Source organism: Ilyonectria robusta, assembly GCF_021365365.1.
Source record: "Ilyonectria robusta strain PMI_751 chromosome Unknown BGZ61scaffold_20, whole genome shotgun sequence".
NCBI lineage: Eukaryota > Fungi > Ascomycota > Sordariomycetes > Hypocreales > Nectriaceae > Ilyonectria > Ilyonectria robusta.
Genome location: NW_025764454.1, coordinates 849,334 through 869,587, shown reverse-complemented (window position 1 = coordinate 869,587; position 20,254 = coordinate 849,334). Strand labels below are relative to the sequence as shown.

The 20,254-nt window shown below is 50.7% G+C and overlaps 7 protein-coding genes and 1 non-coding gene across 8 annotated transcripts; 1 reads left to right on the top strand and 7 right to left on the bottom strand.

The window, feature by feature from the left end:
* Nucleotides 1-916: 916 nt before the first annotated feature.
* Nucleotides 917-1,870, bottom strand: BGZ61DRAFT_497101 (uncharacterized protein; the record flags this gene model as incomplete). Its single annotated transcript, XM_046251102.1, has 1 exon — nucleotides 917-1,870. One exon carries the CDS (start codon nucleotides 1,868-1,870, stop codon nucleotides 917-919), a length of 954 nt encoding a protein of 317 aa, XP_046100159.1.
* Nucleotides 1,871-3,291: 1,421 nt separating this feature from the next.
* On the bottom strand, nucleotides 3,292-4,353 carry BGZ61DRAFT_427388 (Alpha/beta hydrolase fold-1). Its single transcript, XM_046243699.1, has one exon. It carries the CDS (start codon nucleotides 4,237-4,239, stop codon nucleotides 3,478-3,480), a length of 762 nt encoding a protein of 253 aa, XP_046100158.1. The 5' UTR covers nucleotides 4,240-4,353; the 3' UTR covers nucleotides 3,292-3,477.
* Nucleotides 4,354-4,716: 363 nt separating this feature from the next.
* On the top strand, nucleotides 4,717-6,747 carry BGZ61DRAFT_458441 (uncharacterized protein). The gene is made up of 6 exons (XM_046246760.1): nucleotides 4,717-4,903; nucleotides 4,984-5,207; nucleotides 5,257-5,311; nucleotides 5,367-5,586; nucleotides 5,645-5,784; nucleotides 5,833-6,747. Exons 1-6 carry the CDS (start codon nucleotides 4,785-4,787, stop codon nucleotides 6,668-6,670), a joined length of 1,596 nt encoding a protein of 531 aa, XP_046100157.1. The 5' UTR covers nucleotides 4,717-4,784; the 3' UTR covers nucleotides 6,671-6,747.
* Nucleotides 6,748-7,647: 900 nt separating this feature from the next.
* Nucleotides 7,648-9,421, bottom strand: BGZ61DRAFT_458438 (S-adenosyl-L-methionine-dependent methyltransferase). Its single transcript, XM_046246759.1, has 9 exons — nucleotides 9,258-9,421; nucleotides 9,133-9,185; nucleotides 8,943-9,080; nucleotides 8,821-8,887; nucleotides 8,740-8,767; nucleotides 8,678-8,690; nucleotides 8,189-8,621; nucleotides 8,055-8,139; nucleotides 7,648-7,965 (listed from the first exon to the last, which is right to left on the bottom strand). The coding sequence occupies exons 1-9, from the start codon at nucleotides 9,363-9,365 to the stop codon at nucleotides 7,796-7,798; spliced, it is 1,095 nt and encodes a 364-aa protein (XP_046100156.1). The 5' UTR covers nucleotides 9,366-9,421; the 3' UTR covers nucleotides 7,648-7,795.
* Nucleotides 9,422-10,463: 1,042 nt separating this feature from the next.
* On the bottom strand, nucleotides 10,464-10,550 carry BGZ61DRAFT_t171. Its single transcript has one exon. It is a non-coding gene; the product is annotated as a tRNA-Glu (tRNA).
* A 465-nt stretch (nucleotides 10,551-11,015) lies between these two features.
* Nucleotides 11,016-12,596, bottom strand: BGZ61DRAFT_361138 (beta-lactamase/transpeptidase-like protein; the record flags this gene model as incomplete). The annotated part of the gene is made up of 1 exon (XM_046241237.1): nucleotides 11,016-12,596. One exon carries the CDS (start codon nucleotides 12,594-12,596, stop codon nucleotides 11,016-11,018), a length of 1,581 nt encoding a protein of 526 aa, XP_046100155.1.
* Nucleotides 12,597-13,128: 532 nt separating this feature from the next.
* Nucleotides 13,129-15,050, bottom strand: BGZ61DRAFT_508631 (amino acid/polyamine transporter I; the record flags this gene model as incomplete). The annotated part of the gene is made up of 2 exons (XM_046251964.1): nucleotides 13,423-15,050; nucleotides 13,129-13,164 (listed from the first exon to the last, which is right to left on the bottom strand). Exons 1-2 carry the CDS (start codon nucleotides 14,923-14,925, stop codon nucleotides 13,129-13,131), a joined length of 1,539 nt encoding a protein of 512 aa, XP_046100154.1. The 5' UTR covers nucleotides 14,926-15,050.
* A 3,920-nt stretch (nucleotides 15,051-18,970) lies between these two features.
* On the bottom strand, nucleotides 18,971-20,098 carry BGZ61DRAFT_497094 (putative NAD binding Rossmann fold oxidoreductase; the record flags this gene model as incomplete). Its single annotated transcript, XM_046251101.1, has 2 exons — nucleotides 18,971-19,717; nucleotides 19,772-20,098. 2 exons carry the CDS (start codon nucleotides 20,096-20,098, stop codon nucleotides 18,971-18,973), a joined length of 1,074 nt encoding a protein of 357 aa, XP_046100153.1.
* Between the last annotated feature and the right edge of the window lie 156 nt (nucleotides 20,099-20,254).

Sequence of the window (20,254 nt, the reverse complement as noted above, 5' to 3'; positions counted from 1 at the left end):
GAGTCTCCTTGTTAACTTGAGCACGGGGCAGGTGTTCCTTGTGCAGTTTGGTGTACTTAAACACTCAGGCTGTGCTTGTATGCATCCAGTAGAGGACCACTCGCAGAACCCTAAATCCATTTTACTATCTAAACAACTTTTCCACGCAACCTTTCAACAGACCCTCTCTTCTTCCCTCCCACGTTACACCACACTCGCAGAAAATAGAACATGCAAAGCAAGATCTTGGGTAACAATGATTTTATTCAAATGTAGCACAATTGTTTCTCAAGAGTCATGGCTATATGGCGGTAGCTGGCTGGTAGCGGAGCCAATGTCGAGTCTGCAGCTGGTACTACCTCTGCAGCTAGAGATTATAGTAAAGAGGTGGCAGCAAATGAAGGAGTACTATTGCGGGAACTACCAGACTGGGTCTGTAACGTACGGCGAGGCATTGAAGAAGGGGGATTGTGAGACTGCCATAGTCATTGTCAAGTAACATCATCGCTGGAACAAGGTAGCAGAGTTGAATGTTGGGTTGTAAAAATTGCACCGCTTGCGTTGGGTGAGATCGAAGACAGCTCCTCCATTGTATAGTTCAGTCTCAGACTAGATAATCTCAATTTATCGCAACCACAGGGCCAAAATGAATACCGTTGCGCCTGGTTGTATGTAAGCGAGTCCTCCATTTGAATGTCTCAATGGCTCCCATCAAGGGTGACTTCAGTTTGGATCTAAATATCTTGGATCCATCAGTTTAAATTCCCCCGCCTTGGGCCAGTGATAACCAAGCGCCTTTAGTCATTCGCACTTACTATTGAGTGTTCTGTGCCTTCAACCCTACATCCCTTTCATGCCTGATTAAATACAGGTGAAAACTCTGAGTAAAAGATCTACTAATATTCAACTCGCTGGACTAATATAATATTATCAAGCTCTAAGAGCTTGGAAAAATCTCCTTATACTTGAGTAATGCCTCTTGGAACGGAATTGGCTTCCGACCAGTCAGCTTCTCAACATTGTCGCTCGTCTCCTTCATATGGCCATCCGCCACCATTTCGCCGCAGCACATCAAGTCGCCGATGCAGAGCTTCATGGGAATCTGCGAGAAATCGCCAAAGAAGTCTGTTGGCAGCCCATGATCCAGCCACCACTGCTTCAATTCCTCATCAGGCAAATCCACCAACTCTCCCTTGTAACCGGATTGGCTGCACATCCAATTGAAGACCTGTTCATTGGTAATCGCCTCTGGGCCGGTGATGTCGTAGACTGTATTTGGTTCTCCTTTTCCAAGCAACAGAGCCGCCATCACCCGGCCGCAGTCCTCTCGCGCAACGTAGGCACCGGCCATCCCGTGGGTATTTGTTAACCACCGCTCCCCACAAAATTTCCAGGACGGCGCGAACAGGGTGGGAATGTTGTCGACGTATAGATAGTTGCGTTGGATACTGTAATCCAGCCCAGAGTCATAGATGAGGTTTTCAATGACGTGGTGGTCTCGAGGTAAGAATGGGATGTCTTCCTCATTCTCTGCCTGGATACCGGCTCCAATGAACGAAGTGTAGCAAATCCGCTTCACGCCGCAGGCTTTTGCGGCTTCAATGACAGTCCTTGCTTGGCGACGTCGTCCTTCACCAAACAACCAAGTCGACACCATTGACACGGCCTCGGCGCCAGCGAAGGCAGTTTTGAGACTCTCAATGTCGTCATACGTGGCGACACAGACGTTGATGCCTTTGCTCGTCCATAAATCGAGCGTCTGGGATGGGATAGCCTCGAGCTTGTAGGTGGTGAAGACGAGCTCGTCCTCCGGATTAACAATCTCGAGGGCATAGGAAGCTGCGATGCTTCCAAGGTTTCCGTCCGCCCCAGTAAGAACGTATTTGGGCATTTTGATGAATTCGGCAGATTGAGTGAAGATGAGTGAGGAGTTGTTAAAACGGAAGAGATGTGTGCGATAGAGAGTGTTTTTATATCCATGCCGAGCCTGAAAGACGACGATGGCTACCGTGTTGGACCCAGAGAATATGGTATGACAGTTTTGTGGCGATACGTGACCCACACGTCAACTGAGTGAATACTCACTAGCAAGAGGCGTTCCAGCGTCAGCCCACTGGCAATCACGCCGGGGTCTGACCACCTGTAAGTGTGAAAGAATCGTGGAATTAGACGCTAATTCAGCTCAGTGGGTATTATGAACCCGTGGAACAGGTTGTCGGGTCACGTTTGAGTGGATCCCGAAGATCGGTGAGTGAAGACCGGATGATGGCAATCCGGATATAGGACGAACCGCGTTTAAATCCTTGATAAGCATCCCGCATCCAGCTCTGGTCACTGATTTTTTAAACAGACCACTCCTGTTGTGTCTGATGATTCATCTGGACTGGTGATTCCCTTCGTTTTTCATTCCATCAATGCGTTCACCCATTGTCTCTTGAGGCAAAATGAGAACAACAAGGGCCATTAGCTTAACTATCCGCACTGCCAAAATAGCAACGACGGATCAAAACAACCTCAAATCCGGGCAGCATGTCACTAGCGGAGTTCAGCCTCCTTCACCCCACCGGACCACCGACACGCAGCCTGAGCAGTATAGCGAATCCCTGTTATGACTAGCCACGTGGTTTCTAGCAACCAGATTTCACTACCTGCATCGAATGTTATGTGGTAGGGTAACAGACTCCCAAGTGTCTCTCCATCGGGCCACCCTACCAAACATGGTGGAGCATGGCAACTTCGTCCTAGACTAATGTCAGTGGCTATGGACACTAACTGGTTTCAGCATTATCACCAAAGGCAAATGCACAATCAAAGGAGGCTGTAATAATGCCCGATGAGTAGAAGCTTGGCCAAAGGGCGATAAATATCTTGGGGGCTGATTTGGGCCGACTGGGTCTTCTTCATGGATGAGGTAAATGTATGCCAGAGAAGTTGGCCCAATAGTTTATTGATCGATTAGATGGCTCTGGGTTTAAATTTGAAAATATGCTACCTCGTTAATATACGTTTACTATCTTTCGTATCCTCCACACTCTGCGTGTGAATATCTGACGTTGCGTTATAATCAATAAGCAGGCTGTTCATGTTGCGAACTACGATGTTGCCATTTTTAATTCGCGTCTTAAGACCAAATAGGTTCTCTTCGAACGAATATTGTATGATGGCGTGTGGCTTAGGCAAAATTACTGAGGATGGCGCGTTGCATTAATGGGTTGGTCGGGACGGAGTGACAGCGGAGAGAGAACAACACAAGAACATCAGAGAACTGTTTGTCACGATAAGATGATAAAATTAAGACATCGTCAATGACGTGAGATTTGTTGTTAAGCTAAAGCCAACCCCATCCGGGGTCGCAGTGATCCATTTCTAAAGAGAGGAGAATTTTTCGCATACGAAACTCCTTCTGACATGTTCGAGCTTCCCATCGCCAGCCTTGTACTGTGCGTCATATACACATACATGATCTCCTCCTTCCACCTCCAAACCGATGATCTTCGCTCATTTGGTCATCGCAGCCACTGCCTCCAAGATAATGTCGGCAGTTTCGCTAGGCTTGCTCAACATTGGCGAATGGCTGGTCGCAATCTCTCGCAGAGTCACATCACCTCCGTCGTTCTTTGCGGCTTGCACAATCATTCTCTGCACCTCTGTTGGGTGCGATCTGTCCTCCGTCGTCGCAAGATACCAGACTGGAACCTCCTTCCAGCCTGGGTAACCGACATCGGCGCCTGTTGTAAACGCCTTCATGGACTGCTTTGTAAGCTTTCCAACCCAGTAGTTTCCTTCCTCTTCTGGGAGATCGTGATAGAAGAGTTCTCTTTCGTCAACTACAAGAATAGCCAAACCGGTCTCTGTATCCTCCTTCCAGATTGGCGGCGGCTTCCCACCAAGGGCATCCAGAAACGTAACACCGCCCACCGAAAACCCAGAAGCAATCAACACAAATCCAATGACGTGACCATGTTTGGATGAAGAGCCGTCTCGTGGAGAGGTGAAGCCTTTGAGGGCGCTGCCGCCGACCGCACCACCATAAGAGTGGGCCACCACGATGACATCACGTCCCTGGGTGGTTTCGGCCGAGATTGAGTCTTGAACAGCTTTGATATCATCCGGAAAAGTTGCGGAAACGGACAATGTTGATGGAAGTGCCACGGCGATACACTTGAACCCATGTGGCTCAAGTGCTGAAATGACTTTATCCCAAGTCTCGGGGGTGTGCCATGCTCCGGGCACAAAGACGATAGTGGGCTTTTGAGACATGATGAAGAGTTGAAGTAGATGATGTGTGTAAAAGAGATGAAGATGAAGTTGAGTCTAAGGTGAAATGGAGGAAAATTGGGCCCTTAAATAGGAAATATTGGTCTTGTTTGAGACTCCAAAACCGCCCTCCCTCACTGAATACTTCGTCATGCACGACCGGGACATTTTCGTGGCTCGTCTATTCGTCCGAAAATGGCTTAGCCTGTGTTCTTGACTTTGCTTGCGTTCGTTTTGTCCCGTGCGGCGACAAAGCCACCCAAATGGTGGTGTATTTGGTGTTAGCCGGGAATAAAGAGGTAATACACTGGCATAACAGACTATCTAATCAGTGCCTAATTATAGTGGGTACACGTTAGTCTGTTAATACTCACACTCAGAGAGGCTGTCATCACTATCGGAAGCACGACTAATCTACATCTGCTGGATCCGAGTAACACCTAGCGCTTACCAGCGAGATGCAGTCATGCGAACCTGGAGCGTGAATATATCGCTGTTTAATTGCCCTCGCAGTCTCCCCATCAATTGAAGTGCCGACATCTACTGCAATGGACCAGCAAGTCACAGGGGGGACCCAGAGGACACGAAGGTGCCATACTCGGAGCCGGAGCGGGTGTCTCACCTGCAGAAAGCGTCGCGTTCGATGCGATGGGGACCAGCCATGCTGGTGAGTTCAACAGCACTTGCATTTGGCGGAATAAACGTGGATAGTCGATCATAGTTGAACGTATCCGCTAATAGAAACAGCGCTAGGTGTATCAGTGCAGGGAGGCTATGCGAGTTCAGCTCCCTGAGCCTTCCACTTCGAGACCGCAGGGCTCTGGCGCTCCCCTGCGAACAGCAGCCCTGGATCACACAATCGGCCCAGCTGCAAGTAGTGTGGAATGGGCCGTTGGCCACAAAACTCGCCGATCCGTTTGATTCTTTTGCAATCAGCATGCCATTCAAGTCAAGAGAGCTTCTGCATTATTGTGAGTGATATTTTCCACGGGACCAAACGACGTTAACCGTTCAGTTCAGTTCACCAAGCAAACAACACCTTCAGCGGCTCGTTGGAAGTAAAAGAGAAAGACACGTGAGTAGCCTCCTCCTTATCATCCTCTACTTGATAGCCAATGCTCTTTTCCCAGTCTATTCTTTGTGATTCAGCATCCAGACGCCCTCCGAAACACTCTTCTCGTCGCTGGGTTACATTATGCTTGGAAAGTTGGAGGGTTTCGATCGTACGAGCCCACCTTTTTATTCCACAAGATCGAGACCATTCGCCTATTGAATGAGTGGGTTGAGAACTCACGATCCGACGATATGACCACATTCGTACGTCATATAGCGACTCTATGTTTTGCAGAGGTACATTGTTCTTGCCATTCATCCTCCTTTCTTTTGCAAAACTGATGTTTTTACAAAGTGTGCCCTGGGAAACGTCGCGGCTGGTGAAACACACCTTGATGGACTCGTCACAGTCATGGACCTCCACTGTCCCATGAGCTACGATGTTGATGCTCAGTTGGGCCTCAATGATGAACTTGTGAATCGTTATGTAATCCTGTGAGTCCTTCTCCTCCCTTGTGCACCCGATCTCTAAATTTGCTATAGATCGTGGAACTCGGTCCATGGCCTCAAGAGTCGAATACAAGGGAGTAGAGCCCTTGTCCAGATGTTTGGAACCAGCAAATCCATTCAGTTCTCAAAAATGATCTCGCTGTTGCATCGATGGCGGTCACAAGAGATCGGGTCTTTCGAAATGTTGTTAAAGTCCATACAGCTGGTCCCCTACTTTGGCATGCTTCCCTCAATAACAAATTTCGGCGCTACCGATGGATTTCCCATCATCGAGTGCTTGAGAATCTTGACCAAATCAGCTCATTCAGCGAGTCTCGAACTGTTCGAAGGTGATCCGGGATGGGTTTGGGCCGAGGGTTCAGCGTCAAGGCTGACCGTTGCACTCCTCCGCTCCCACATTTTGTCCCTCAGTGTCGACAAAATCGCAAGAAAAGATTGTTCAACTGGTCAAGGATTTATAACTTCCTGGTGTAGCATGGCTATCACATCTGGACTCTACATGCACGGCGTTTTGGGTCTTTGGAATGGTGGCGATCCGATAGAGCCCCGACTGTTCAAACGCTTGATGTTGATCCTCATGCGTGATCTTCATCAAACGATTAATGAAGTGAACGACCGACGAGCGGCCGATTTCTGGTTTTGGAAGGCTTTCGTGGGGGCGTTCAGTTTATGGACACATCAGTTGCATGCGTACGACGAGACGTTGGGGGCAGTGGAAGATGCCTTTAATCAGTTCATTCGGCGCTGGAGTGAAGCTTCCAATATTCACCAATGGGGAGGGGCTCAAGCGCGATTAATTGGAATCGCCTGGTCCTCGAATCTGCCTCAGGGCCTGGCAGATGATGTATGGAGAAAAGCAGTAGAATGCTAGCTCCTCTAGCACCTCGAAGCCAGCAAAGAACTGCTGGATGTCACCCCTCTATCAATATTATGTTCTGTCAAGATTTAAAACTCAGACGTGCAAGGCTATCCAAGGAATCTATTGTTTCCTCGGCTCACATCACTCTATCAGCGGACGCAGTTTTCCAGGCTTGTTTTGATACCATCGCCTCATCACTGACCGTCCTATGAACATTGCAACCATCGAAAGTCCAGGTAAAAATATCATTCAAAGGTTCGCCTTTTGAAGTCTCTGCCTGAAGAAATCTCTACAACTCTACCACCCAATAACTTCGGCCTTCACTCCCAAAGGAAGCTCATGTTTCTCAGGTTCCAGCGGGTTCTTGCGGCATAAGACATACCCTATGTTAACCAGGCGCCTATATTCGAGCTCGCTTTCGCCCACATCGCAACATGGAGTAAGTTCCGGATTCCAGCAGTAAAAAATATTAGATCCGCGACCAAACAACCGCCAGCAAAGGCCTTGGTTTATATTCCATATTTCCTCTTTGCTGCCTTCTATCGCCTTGATTGAACACCACGATGCCCCCACTGTTGTTGATAATATTGCCATTGGAAGCGCCACTCTTAGGATGTTGAGCTTCATGCTAAGGACCAGGATAAAGCGTTAGGGTGTGTTTGCTGAATATTCGGACAACTCACTTCAATGTAACCGCTGGGGGCCGTATGAGAACAAAGGCTTATGAGCAGTAAACCGTTGCAAAATCTTGCTAGTAGTGCGTAATGGTAGTCCAAATCACAAGTGAGGCACAGTTTGAATCCTGGATTCATGCCCCGAGTGCAGAAATTTCTCCGAGACAGCCAAATAATTAAACACGGAGACAAAGTTTTCGAGAACGGCCAGTAGGGTTGGACAAGGACGTGGACCAGCTACCAATGGGAGCCAAGGACAAATTTAAATGCACATCGACCCTGTTGGCCGATTTTGGTAACTTCAAATATTTTCTGGGAAAATTCACTGATGTCCCGAAGTATGAGTTGCGCATGCGGAGCTCGGCATGCATAATTCTTGCATAACTACCGGCGATTATAAACAAAGGAGGCAATGGAGTCATTCTTATCGAGTTACAACTGGACGAGGTACAACTGGATTAGTCTAGGTTTCAACCACCTCATCCACCTCGGGTTTCCGGGCCCAGACATAGCGCAATTTCATATATGAATGAACACGCTTGTTTTTTAAGGCCTGGCGCAATCCTAGAAGGAAAACTTGGTATTCGTCCTTGGGCCAGCACATGATGTTGTGCCATAGTAGTAGGGTGTATCCTAAAAGGCGTTAGTTTTTTTCTTTCACGACGCCCTACAATCTCAACCGCTATCTATGATTGAGAAAGATGCCTCAAATGGGTCCCTACCTTCCATATCATTCTCCATGGTTGAGCGGAGAAACTGCCCAACATCGCGCAGCTTGGGATCCTTGGCCCATCGACCGACAGGCACCTAAATTCGGGTCAGATACTACATCAAACCTTTGTTAAACAGAGATTACCTTGTAGTTTGCCTCCTGGATGTCAACAAAGCCAGCGGCTTTGATTCCTGGCACCTGCAGACCCTCCTCGACGACACAAAACGTACGGCCGAACTTCTTACCGCCCTCGCGAACCAACTCGTTCCACGTTTGCATTGCAGTCTCGTCATCAGCGGTCCCATCATCGCTGTAAAACGGAGGGTCGATCTCGCAGGATTGCACCCAACCACCGGGTTTGCAGCGAAGATACGCCTCCTCGTACAACGCGTTCCAGTCCGCAATGGCACCAAAAAGATAGCGCATGTGGATAAAGTCAAAGGTGTTTTCTGGCCAAGTCCAGCTCTTTGTTGCATCTTCGAGCTCAAATTTGACATTTGGGGGAACCCAAGTCGGCTGGATAGGCGACAAGTCCGTCCCTATAACTTCAACATTTGGAAACTCATCCGCAAAGTCACTGCCAGCATTAATAGTTAAACTGGTTGCAATTCGGTTGCTCTCCCTGCTACTTACATTGCCCAGATGCCTACATATAAGTTAGAATTACTACTCACTGTCAGATAGACAAAACCTACCAGTTCCTGTGGCTACATCCAGAACTTTCTATGAGATGTTAGTTCGGAGCGACAATCCACTGGCACAGAAAATGTACATGCCTGCATGTCTTTCTTCAACGGTGCTTGAAATAACTTGTTGTCAAGAAGCATGGTAAGATAGTGGTGTCTAGCAAGATGTTAGCCAATGAACTGGGTACCAGTAGGAGGAGTGTTTGAGTTACGTGATGTCCATGGATTCACTCTGCTGATCGTCATTTGGCGCAAAATACTCGGTGTTGAATTTCTCGCTGTGGAAAGTTCGGCCCTGAATAGTACGATACTGAAGAATAGTCGATGTGATAGATGCGGTTGAGCTTGCGCTACATAGTGTCAATATTATTTTCAGTATGCCAATGTGGTCAGGGTTCTTGCTTGTCATCACTGCCAAGGGCGGTGTCGTTATCGCCATCATCTCCCTCATCATCCTTGAACCAGAGAACGTCTGATTAGCCGCGCAGCTCTGAGTAGTTGATGGTGGAATTCTCGGTGGTAATTACCAGCACCTCGATAGGATCCGGAGCTACTCCTGGAGGGGATCGAGCCGGACTCGGAGATTTCCCGCTCGGGCTACCGACATTCGGCGGTGGAGTAGATTGGTCTGCCATTCTCGTCTTGCCTTAGTTTAAGTGAAAGGAATAATTCGCTCAGGAATGGAGTGAAGGTGGTGAGGGGGAAAGAGAAAGAGGAAAGGAGCGCGTTGTAGGGAGACAGTCGGATAATGATCAGACCGAGTGGTCCCATCAAAGCGGAGACAATACGAGCGGGCACGTATGAGATCAGACCGATAGACACGTACCCTGGTAATTGCAGCACGAAGAGTTCAATATGGTTGGTTGGTTGGTTGGGTGTTGTGTTGGTCCGGGGGGTTAAGCGAGCCTTGGAGAAGATAATCCTGCTGCGGGGCACCAGAGGCAGGACCTTAAACAGTTGCGACAAGGGCAGGTTATGTTTAGTCAAGTATCAGTTTATTTGTAGTCTTTCGGCGGAATTTTAGATTACAATACCAGATGATTTCAAGCGCTTCCAGCAGCATATTCGTGACCTAGATGACTAGGGATTGGACCAGCGCCTACACGGACTGCAGTTGCTTATACTGGTTCGTCGTGATTATGGACGCTTAGAAGAAGCGAACCGCAGTACCACTAGTCATAGAATAGACAGCAGACTACGACGTGATGTGATGCAATGCATACAAAAGTAGAGTATCATGATAGAGTAGGTTTCCGTGAACCATAACGAAGAGCAATACGTACTCTAGCACCGTGACTATAACTATGGCAGGCACCTTGAAAGGAAGAAACAGCGGGATTTGATGATGAGGCTATTTATAATACTTCTTGTCTTCTTATACTTGTCAATCGAGCTAAAGTTGGTGTCCAGCTGTGGTGGAGGACAGACATGTTAGAAAGTGGAAAACGGGCGGCGGTAAGACAGATGTAACCGCAACTCAGCAACGGGTTAGCCAGCAATCAATGACTTTCAACCGCAGTTTTGCATTTTGTGTTGGAAATATGCTTTTTCTCTTTTAGTATCCTTTTCAGAGTTTTATTAGCCTATGCTGCTCGCGCCAGAATCATAGTCGCGCCATGTGACCCTGCGCCCTTACAATCCGCGCCATATATAAACGACCCTATGTCCCTTTGTCACCACTCCTAACAGACTAAAATGAGGGCAAAAATGCAAAAAGAATAGGCTGACAACGCCTCCGATACGGGGAATCGAACCCCGGTCGCCGCGGGCATGTTTTCAGGATGAAAACGCGGAATGATAGTCCACTACACCATATCGGAAATCCGATGATGTTCAGCGCTGGCAGTTGCCCATTTGACACCTCCGAATGTTGTTCGACAGTTCAGTAGTACCCCAGAGCGACAATTACCTCAGTATCAGAGATTTATTACATCCTAGCACGTTATGTAAATGCATCTAGTGAACTAGATCTTTGTACGCAAGGCCTAGAATTGCACAACCTCAATTTGATACGCACTCCCCAATTCCGAACGAGAACGTCCTGGCCAAGGAGCATAGGATCTAACAAGAGATCTTGGGATGGCCCGAGTAAAAGATGAATGACTCACGAGCATTTCTTAATTGGGCCGTCCGTCCTTGCCCGGTAAAGCCATCTTTCGTCCTCGATATCCTCAATGCCAAGATTATTGGTCTGGGTTCCACCTGATCATTATCCAGCAATCCTCCGATGTCGATAAATTTCTACTGTCGTCATGGCAATTATGGCAGTACACTCACGCGATGGCTCACAAAAGTGAGATGCGGGAGAAGTGTACATCCACGCCATCCATTTTCCAGCACAAACCATGCACAGATCCCTTTGAGTCGCGGGTGAATGAAATGAGAAACGACGAACACAAAGTCCTGTCAAGCCCCCTAGAAAGACATTCGTCGTAGGTATCAGGAAGGTGGCAGTACACGTCAAAATGGTAGTGCCACAGGTCCCAATCTTGGTCAGGCTGCTTATTGACCCTCATTCGCAGCTTACCTGAATGTTTGGGATCCACAGTCATATCGAGGCAGACAACGTCGAGCCCATCCATGACGTACGAGCCAGTCAGTTCCTGCAAGCTAGGGGCCTGGGTGCCCAATCGCCGATTCTCTTCAAGAGGGATTTTAAAATCATTGGTATAGTGAGAGAGGTACTTGGTGCGCGCTTGAGTGGCCACGCCCACGAAATCGACCTCTGGGCAAAGGCCATACATGGTTTGTATCAGGTCTTGAGCCACCCAGTCTGTGGCATCGGATAAGCCCGTACCGTTAGAGAGAATAACCATGGCTGACTTGGTCTCGGGGATGATGTAAATATTGCACGTGTAACCAGGTACGTCGCCTTGGTGACTGTAAAGAAGCAGAGAAGGGGAGCTCGAGCCGAGAGTGGGAGATTCCAGACTCCTATTGGGCGAGATGAGACCAAGTTTTGCTGGTGTTCGATGGTGACACCATCCCAGGCAATAGTCACCATACTCGGCACATTGAGGGTCGGCAATAGTGGCCCTGTTCCAAATAGGCGACTCAAATTGAACCAAGTTGCCCGCGGCCGAGTCTGGATCGAAAGACACGAGGAGGCACTTGCACCACTTGAGTAGGTCATTCACTGAACTTCGCACACCACCGGAGCCGCCATTCATGGAATCGGCGGATAGCTCGGTTGGCGCAATGGGAAATGGGCTGCCGTCGGTAAGAATCATGTACGGCGTAGCGATGTTGCTATCCGTCTCGTGGACGGATCTAAACGCAGTGCTTCTCGACATTCCAAGCGGGTCGAATATGCGGTCGCGATAGAAATCGCCCCAGGTTGGCTTGCCTGAAACACGTTCGACAATGTTCCCGGCCAGTTCGTACATGGCATTGTTGTAGAGAAAGTGCGTACGGAGGTCATGATTCACAGGCAATGCATTGCAGACCTTGACAACGTCCTTCTTGTGGATCAAGATACGAGCGTCAAGGCCCTGTGTGATCTCGTCGAGACTCAAAAGGCCGGTGCGGTGGGAGCAGATATCTTGGAGCGTCATATTGGCAAATATACCGGGCTCGTCGACATGTTTGAACTCGGGGATGATGGAAGTGATGGTGCTGTCCCAGGATATTTTCTTCTCCTGCACGAGCAAATCCAGGGCTGCCACCATAAACGCCTTAGACAGCGACGCGATGCAGTAGAGTGTATCACTGTCGGGTTTCTGGCCCGTCGTGAGATCTAACGCGCCAGTGCTGTACTTGAAGATCTCTTGACCATGATGAATGACGCCGATTGACATGCCAGGCTGGCAGGTGACGGCCCGGATCTGTTCGATGGTTGGGATACGGGCGCGGATGCGACGTTCCATGTCCGCGTTCATTTTGACGGTCATCGGATGATTGGGTCTTGTTTTTACTTCTCAAGATAGGGGCAGCAGAAGGCCTTTGTGTGGAGGTGGGTTGAAGGCGGCTGAGTGAAGGTGAGGGCATCGCTGCCGGTGTGTCTGGCTCCTCGGCGGGAGGGAATTATGGTGAGTGCGACGGCACGTAGCAACGTAACCTACCTAGTAAGAGAGGAGTGTGATCTCCACGGCCTGTGACTCTAATTCGGCAGTTGAGAAGAGAGTGCAAGGTGAGAGTGGTAGCGAGTCACATGCAGCTCGTGAGACAAATGGATGGCGGACAGCCAACAAAGAAGAAGCAGGCGGCACATCCTATTCGTACAACATACCAAGCGCACCCGTGCTCACAGTGTGGATTTAGGTATACGAAAACCATCCAAGAGTCATCTCACAAAGCGCGAATCCTCAGCAGCACAGACAGAAGCTCCGAGTGCCGTTGCGAACAGCTGCTTTGAGCGGTGCAGTGAAGTAGCAGTGGCAGTTGATCTTTGAGAAATTTTCAATTAGGGAAACCTTCAAGGGTGTTCTCGCTGTTCTAAATAGAAACAAGAGGGTAACACCGGTAGGGCGATCAACAGGGTGAGAGAGCAAGGTTACTTGCACAAGTATCGCGGAGTTCCAAACTCTTTTATTTAAAAATCGCTCAATATTTATGAAAGATAAATGCTATCTAGTATACAGTAAAGTCAAGGATGGTCTACTTGGCCGTCTTGCTTTCCTCCTCGGGCGAGGAGCTGGTCTCTCCCGCGTAGTTCTCTCCCGAGTAGTTTTCCACACCATCGATATCACACACTTCAAGGCGGGGTCCCTTGTAGTTCTTACGTCCGTCAATGGCCCAAGTAGTACCAGCAATGAGCAGGATGACGCCAAAAGCAGCAACGCAGTAGTTCATGTTGGAGGAAGTCACCGCCATCTCGGGAGGGAAGACGAAAAGGACAGTGGTCAGGATGGCCCAGGCAATTCCGACCAAGTTGCAGATCCACCGGACGGGGGTGCTGAGCTTGAAGATTCTGGACTCGGGAAGCATGTTTCCTCCGCGCAGGACATTGATGGCGGGAGGAATAGCATAGGTAACACCGAGAGCAACGACGGAGGCAGCAGTGATGGCGTTGAAGGTACTGCTAGAACCAAGCAGAATCAGGCCAAACACAATAACCCAGCCAGTAGTCCAGAGCAGGGCGTTGACGGGTACATCCAGAGTCGGGTGGACAACGGCCCAAACGCCGCTGAAGGGAAGACCGCGGTCTCGGGCAAAGGCGTAGGTCATGCGAGCACTGGTGGTCATGAGCGCGGTGGAGGTGAAGACCATGCACATGAGGGGGAACATGACCAGGCAGACGCTTCCAGCCTTGCTCTTGGTGGCGTCGAAGAAGATCTGGAGAAGAGGGCCGGCGGGGGAGTTGAGGACGGTGTCGAGGTCCTTCATGACGAAGAGCAGGCAGCTGAGGAAGACGAAGCCGGAGAGCATGCCAATGCCGATGCAGTAAATCATAATCTTGGGACCCTCCTCGCGGGCGTTGGGAATCTCCTCGATCATGTGGGCGGTGGCATCGAAACCAGTAAGGGCAAAAGCGCCCTGGAGCAGACCAAGCATCCAGGCAAGGCCATCGGGCCAGCCGACCTCGTTGATGAACTCGCCGTACACAAACTTGCCGCTCTGGTAATCGGGGGTGGCGCAGGCCAGCACGGTGATGCTGATGATGATGAAGCCGGCCATGCTCCACAGGAAGGCCGTCTTGTTGAAGAGCGGGAGGAGGCGGGTGGCAAAGGTGTTGATGACCAGGGCGATGAAGGTGAAGCCGACGTAGATGAGGAACTGGTGCCAGGTCTCGGACTTGTAGCTGGGGCTCATGAACGCAATGGTGTCGACGATGATGGTGCTTCCTAGGAGAGGTCCGGTGGCAGTCAGAGCGACCCATCCGGCAACGTTGATCCATCCCGTCACATAGCTAATGCCTCGCGACCAGCGCGGCCACGCAACAATGGCCGCCCAGTGGTACTGGCCACCAGCAGTGGGATAGGCGGACAGGAACTCGGCGAGAGAGACGGCGAGACAGAGGTTGCAGACGCCGGCAACCATCAAGCCCCAGATGATGGCACTGGGGCCGCCGGAGGGCAGGGCGAGGTTGATGGAGGTGGACAGGGCAGTCCAGGTGTTGAGGATGGCAAACGCGAGACCCAGCATCGAGACCTTGGAGAAGTTCCGCTGCAGCTCCTGCTTGTGGCCCAGCTGCTGGAGGGCGGCCGAGTCATCGTTGAGCGGCTGGGGCTTCCGGGGGTCGTGTAGGTCCTCCATTGTGCCGGCTGAGAGTGTGAGATGAGGATGGAGGAGAAGAGTCCGGGTGGTGTCTGGGAACAAGTGGCGATCAACGAGCTGGGGAATGGAGCTTTAAAACCCTTTCGATCCATCCGTTTGCTTAGTGCTTAGTGGAGTATTGATCATCGCGTCTAGTTACAGAACTGGTCACTAACAGCGCCTCAGATGGACCGGAAGCAGACCGGCAACAGTCTGGGGTCCCCGCCCCGGAGCCGGCTCGTTATCAAACTAAGGAACAATCGCTTTGCGTAACAAGGTTTTTCCAACATTCGACCTGGTCTGGTGAATTGCATTGAGGCTCCAGCGGCTCCACCATCTCCACCAAAGGCGCCGTCGTGTTGTCATCCGTCCCCCTGAAAAGAACCCGCGCTATGTTCTAGAACAAGGGCATGGAACCCACAATTCTGCGGCCTCGTTGCATTCACCTGTCGGAGCCGTCGTTGAATTGTGTGGAGTGTGGGTTTCTCTCCGTACGGAGAAGATGTTGGGGATGCTTTAGCCTGTCGTTCTTCTTCATGCGAGCCTGGGGGAGATCGCGGGCTGGTGCTGTTGCTGGCGATTCAATTTCAAACGCGCTCCATGGCTTTCTGAGCGTCAAGATGCCAGGGCTGACATCATTTTCCCCGAGCGATCGGCCCGCGGCTAGCTCCTTGGCCTCGCCGCCGGAGAAGCCGTTGAAGGATCCATCGCTGCGGGCGTTGATGAGCAGATTCGAAAGATAGCAGTGTCGATGAAACAAAGAGCACTCGCTTTGTCTCCATTGACAGTGCCATACAGTAATCAGACCAGGCACATATCAGAGCTTGGGCTCCGGACTCGTGGGTCAAGCTGGAGACATCGGGCACCACATCCACAATCCCATCCATCGAGAGTCATGAGACGGCCGAAACCATACGACGGGCAGCAAAATACCTCATAGCAGTAATTCCACGGATGCTTCCATCCCCAAGCCATCTGCTTCCACGAGGCCAGCAAGCTTCATCTGCACGCCATCTAACCCGCGTCCCACGGCCTCCACCTGGCCACAGCCGTTCCCCGTGGGTAGAACTCGTGGTGGCCAAGGATGCCACGGGTGGCGAAGCGGAGCACGCAACGCTTAATTAACTCGCCTTTGATAATTCTTCTCGTCGACCGGATTGATGGCGATACAGTGGCCCGTGTAGGAGCCTTTGCTCGCTCCCCCAGTGCTAACATCCGACTTAGCCGGCCAGCTCCAGTAAAACACTATACGCTCCTGGCAGCGGGCCCCGGGTCGACCGGGTCGCCCACTTATGCCTCGTGGAGGTTGACAAACTGTTTTATATAAGCTGCGCTGCGTGGGTGCAGGGCTGGCGGGAATAGGACGATTCGTGGAAGCGCGGCTCTGCGTGGGTGCGTGGATTGCGCCGCCGCGGTCTCAGTGCGCCAAGCAGCCAAGCCGCCGAGTGCTGCCAAGTGTGCCAAGGCTGGGGTTCACCCTTGCTGTTCTTCATCGATCGATTCCCGTGTTTCTAGAAGAAGAAATGCTGGTGGTGGCGTCGCGGCATCGAGCCACCATGCGCGTTGATGCCGCCAACGCCGAGTTTCCGATCCAGCTCGCATCACCACGGCATCGTCGCCTCCCTCGGCTTGGCCACGCTCGCCGCCTCGCAGTAGATCGCCCTCTCAACCGCCTCCTCAGAGTCCCATTACTCCCAGAGCGCTCCCAATGCTACGGTTTCGCCGGAGCTAAGGGAAGAGCCGGCAGCTAGCGCCTGATCGGCTCCCAAAAAGTGGCCACACGTACCAGACTGGCATTGTCCAGCCATGAGAAATTGAAACAGCTTACGTAGGGGGCTAAATCAAACCAATGAAAGCTCGCAAAGTGCATATTCCCGGCCTCGGTCCTCTGCCGATCCCCGTCCCAGTGTGCAGGGGATCTCACAATCCATGTCCAGCTCGACACGATGCTTTAAGCCTCAGGCCTCGTACGGCGTAGCATCCTCACGCATGCCAAAAGAAAAGACAGACGTGGAATTATATGCTTGATCAATATGCATGGACTGGCGGGTCATTCAAGGCCCTCTTTGCTGCATGCAAGAAGATTTACCTTCCTTCATAGACCCATCACGAGTCCTCGTAAATAGCGCGGTGATAAATGCTCCGAGAACTGGCCCCAGGTGCTCGTGTCGTGTCTTCCGGTCTGGTTTCCGGTACCACTTATAGCGGGCCTCTAAAACGCCCAACTAAGGACAACAATCAAAGGGCGTGCATCGACAAATGGCTTTGTTCGCCGGATGACATTGCGGAAATATTATACGTCCACCACTTGGGGACTAGAGTCGGTCAACTGGTTAGTCGACGTCCAAAAATGGGGGCTTACACTTCCTTCGGGCGGTGAATTCCGGGTGGTGTCGTGTTTCGAAGGCCGTGTTGTGTATGCTTCATGTTAATGTCAAAATAACGCTTACCCTCACTTTTTTATTATAGCATGTATTTCTATAACTAGTCAAGAATGTGTCTAATCAGGCTTATGTCGTCGACAATGTGTATTCCGCCCTAGAATTTCAAGCCGTTGTGCTTCACATCACATCCAAAGTTCACGAACGAGTTGAAAATGTTGGCGTATTTCCAGGTGGAGATCCCTGTTCACTAGTTACGAGTTAGCATCGCCATAATCCACCTCCACAACCTTCACCTCCGCAGCTTTTTCATCCCCAGAGTCGCTCCCACAATCGCCTATTTTCTCCGCAGATTGACCATGGGGTCTTAATAATGGTTTCCTCTTCCAATCTGTCATTTCGTAATAAAAAAGATTAACAATCCTCACGCAATCACCCCTCGTGAACATGAGGAGTGAGGGTGATGTTACCCACACTACCCATGTCTACTTACGTACATATTAGCAAATCTGCGGAACCGAGGTGGGTACGTGACCGTGGCCTGATGTTTGAGTAAAGCATCTGATTTCTCTAGTAATACCATTAAACCTATACCAATATTTGGGACATGCTTATCGTGGAAAGAACGAAGTTTAGATCTGGTGGGTGAAATCTATGAACCTCCAGGAATATCTAGCGCGGCAAGATAGACACCTACCGAGAGCCTTCCACCAATGGACACTGGAAGTCAAGAGTCAGCCTGTAACGATGCGCGCTGGTGATCTGGTCCAAAAATGAGGACCCAAAAGCGCTTGAAGGTTCCGGAACCTGAATAGTAAAATAATTGCAAGGACTTGGAAATTCGTCACTCGGTTTAGTCGTGACAGCATTGAGAACTGAAGTTGCAGGGCTGAGACTACCAGCTGAATTTGAAATGCGACAGGGATAACTTGATAGAAAGACAGCTCCATCAACCATTCAATTTTTTCAAACTCCCTTGTAAGCGTTTTTCTTGTTCACACTATGACGCCCATTGGATACTATTGTGGTGTCAACCCAAGACCATCATGCGAATGCACTACCTTCCTTAGTGTCGCACTATCGTGGTGTTTGCCTTCCACACAGCAACACTACCTGTCAGCTGATTGTTAACATAATTATGAAAATACATAAAAACCCACCAATTAACAAGAAACGTTCAACAAGGTCTATGTATATTCACTCTAACTCAGGATATTCAGGGAAGAATCATGACCAACACTGAGTGGTTTTGAGTTACCCTGGAGCTACCCTATAGCGATAAACTGCGAGTGGCGATTTCTACAGCTTCATCAAGATGGTCGTAAACCTAAATAAACGAATAAGAGACTATTGTATACTGTCGGGACGCTTCATGAATCCTCGGAAATATTTACTGCTGTGTATTGTCATTTGTCTCGAGACCTATAACCTTGTCATCCGGGTGTTTAGGGAACAGTTGACATGGTCGCTGAATCTGCTCATTGTCTATGTGGATGAAATGGAAATAGCTTGTATCATTCTATGCATCGTTCCCTGTTATCTAATATATGCCTGAGTCTGCTCGTAGGCAGGTAAACCACACTCAATCTCATCTAATTGAGTACCCGACCGATCCTAAACCGCAGAGCTGTCGCTTCCTCGTCGCTTTTCTCATAATGTTACAATTACAGTCGCGCCTTGCTCGTCTTCTCGCCGTCCGCATCGAACCAAATTTTGCTTCCCGAAATCATCGACTCCTGCAGCGCAGCACCAATCTTGACTGCCGCCACGGCAGAGGCCAGCTTGACGGGTACTTGTACGTCGTCCAAGCAGCAGCCGGTGAACTCGATGGCTTCCTGCTTGAAGGCATTCTTAAATCGACCCCAGTAGTTCTGCGGCAGCTCGTGCCGGATTCCGCCGGGCTGGTAGATGCGCACGTGGTTGGAAGTAGGGAGTAGGTTGACGCTCAGCTTGCCCTTGGTGCCGATAATCTCAGTCGAGTCCTCCTGCCCGGCTGCCATCATGCGCGAGGCATACAGGTGGACGATGCGGCCGTCGGTGAACTCGATCAGGCCGACGGCGTTGTCACGGTCGTTGTGCTTCGCCAGGTCGGGCTCGACGGCAGTAATGCCGACAGCAGAGACAGACTTGACCTTGCTGTCACCGTCTTCGCCGAAGAACCACAGCGCCAGGTCAATGTCGTGGATGGAGCAGTCGACGAAGATGCCGCCGCTGAACTCAGCATAGGCGACGAAGAAGCCCGACGGGTCGAGGACATCGCACGTCTGGCTTCGGAGCACGGATGGCCGTCCAATAAGGCCAGCCTTGACCTTGTCGTGTGCGTCTCGGTAGCTCTCATCGAAGCGTCTGGAGAAGCCACACATGACCTTCAAGTCTGGCCTCTTGGCCGCGGCGTCAACAACAGTTTGAGACTATGCGAGTGTTAGCAAGCGCTTCCCCGCAATATCCCAATCAACTAAACTGACAACTTCCGGGGTCGTTGCTAGCGGCTTCTCGCACAAGACATGCTTGCCGGCGGCGATGGCGGCGATAGTCTGAGGAGCATGGACAACGGTTGCCGACGCGACACAAACGGCCTCGAGGCCCTCGTGGCGGATCATGTCGTCGTAGTTCTCGTACACAGCAACACCAGACTCCCCGAGAGTTTCCTGGGCCCATTGCCTCTCCGCAGCGTCGGGCGAAGACACGGCCACGAGCTCAGCGCGCGGCACTTGCTGGAAGAAGTTGAGGGCATGGCGCTTGCCCATGCGGCCGAGGCCGGCCACGCCGATCTTGAGCTTCTGGGGGGCCATGGTTAGGTTAGGGGAGATGGGAGGAGGCGAGATGTGAATTGCAGGCGGAGGGGATGAAGATTCAAGACGGCAAGCCCGGTTGACATGGCATTTTATAGCCCCGTGAGTGACGACGGCACGACTGGGGAAGTCAGCCACCTGCGAGATTTGCGGAGA

What these genes read in the sequence shown, in the direction of transcription:
- BGZ61DRAFT_427388 (XM_046243699.1), bottom strand. Translation starts at nt 4,239, where the DNA reads ATGTCTCAAAAGCCCACTATCGTCTTTGTGCCCGGAGCATGGCACACC.
- BGZ61DRAFT_458441 (XM_046246760.1), top strand. Translation starts at nt 4,785, where the DNA reads ATGGACCAGCAAGTCACAGGGGGGACCCAGAGGACACGAAGGTGCCAT. An exon ending in AAGAGAGCTTCTGCATTATT is followed by an intron (nt 5,208 to 5,256) that starts GTGAGTGATATT and finishes CGTTCAGTTCAG; the next exon opens with TTCACCAAGCAAACAACACC. An exon ending in GTGAATCGTTATGTAATCCT is followed by an intron (nt 5,785 to 5,832) that starts GTGAGTCCTTCT and finishes AATTTGCTATAG; the next exon opens with ATCGTGGAACTCGGTCCATG.
- BGZ61DRAFT_458438 (XM_046246759.1), bottom strand. Translation starts at nt 9,365, where the DNA reads ATGGCAGACCAATCTACTCCACCGCCGAATGTCGGTAGCCCGAGCGGG. An exon ending in CGGATCCTATCGAGGTGCTG is followed by an intron (nt 9,186 to 9,257) that starts GTAATTACCACC and finishes CTCTGGTTCAAG; the next exon opens with GATGATGAGGGAGATGATGG. An exon ending in GCCCTTGGCAGTGATGACAA is followed by an intron (nt 9,081 to 9,132) that starts GCAAGAACCCTG and finishes GACACTATGTAG; the next exon opens with CGCAAGCTCAACCGCATCTA.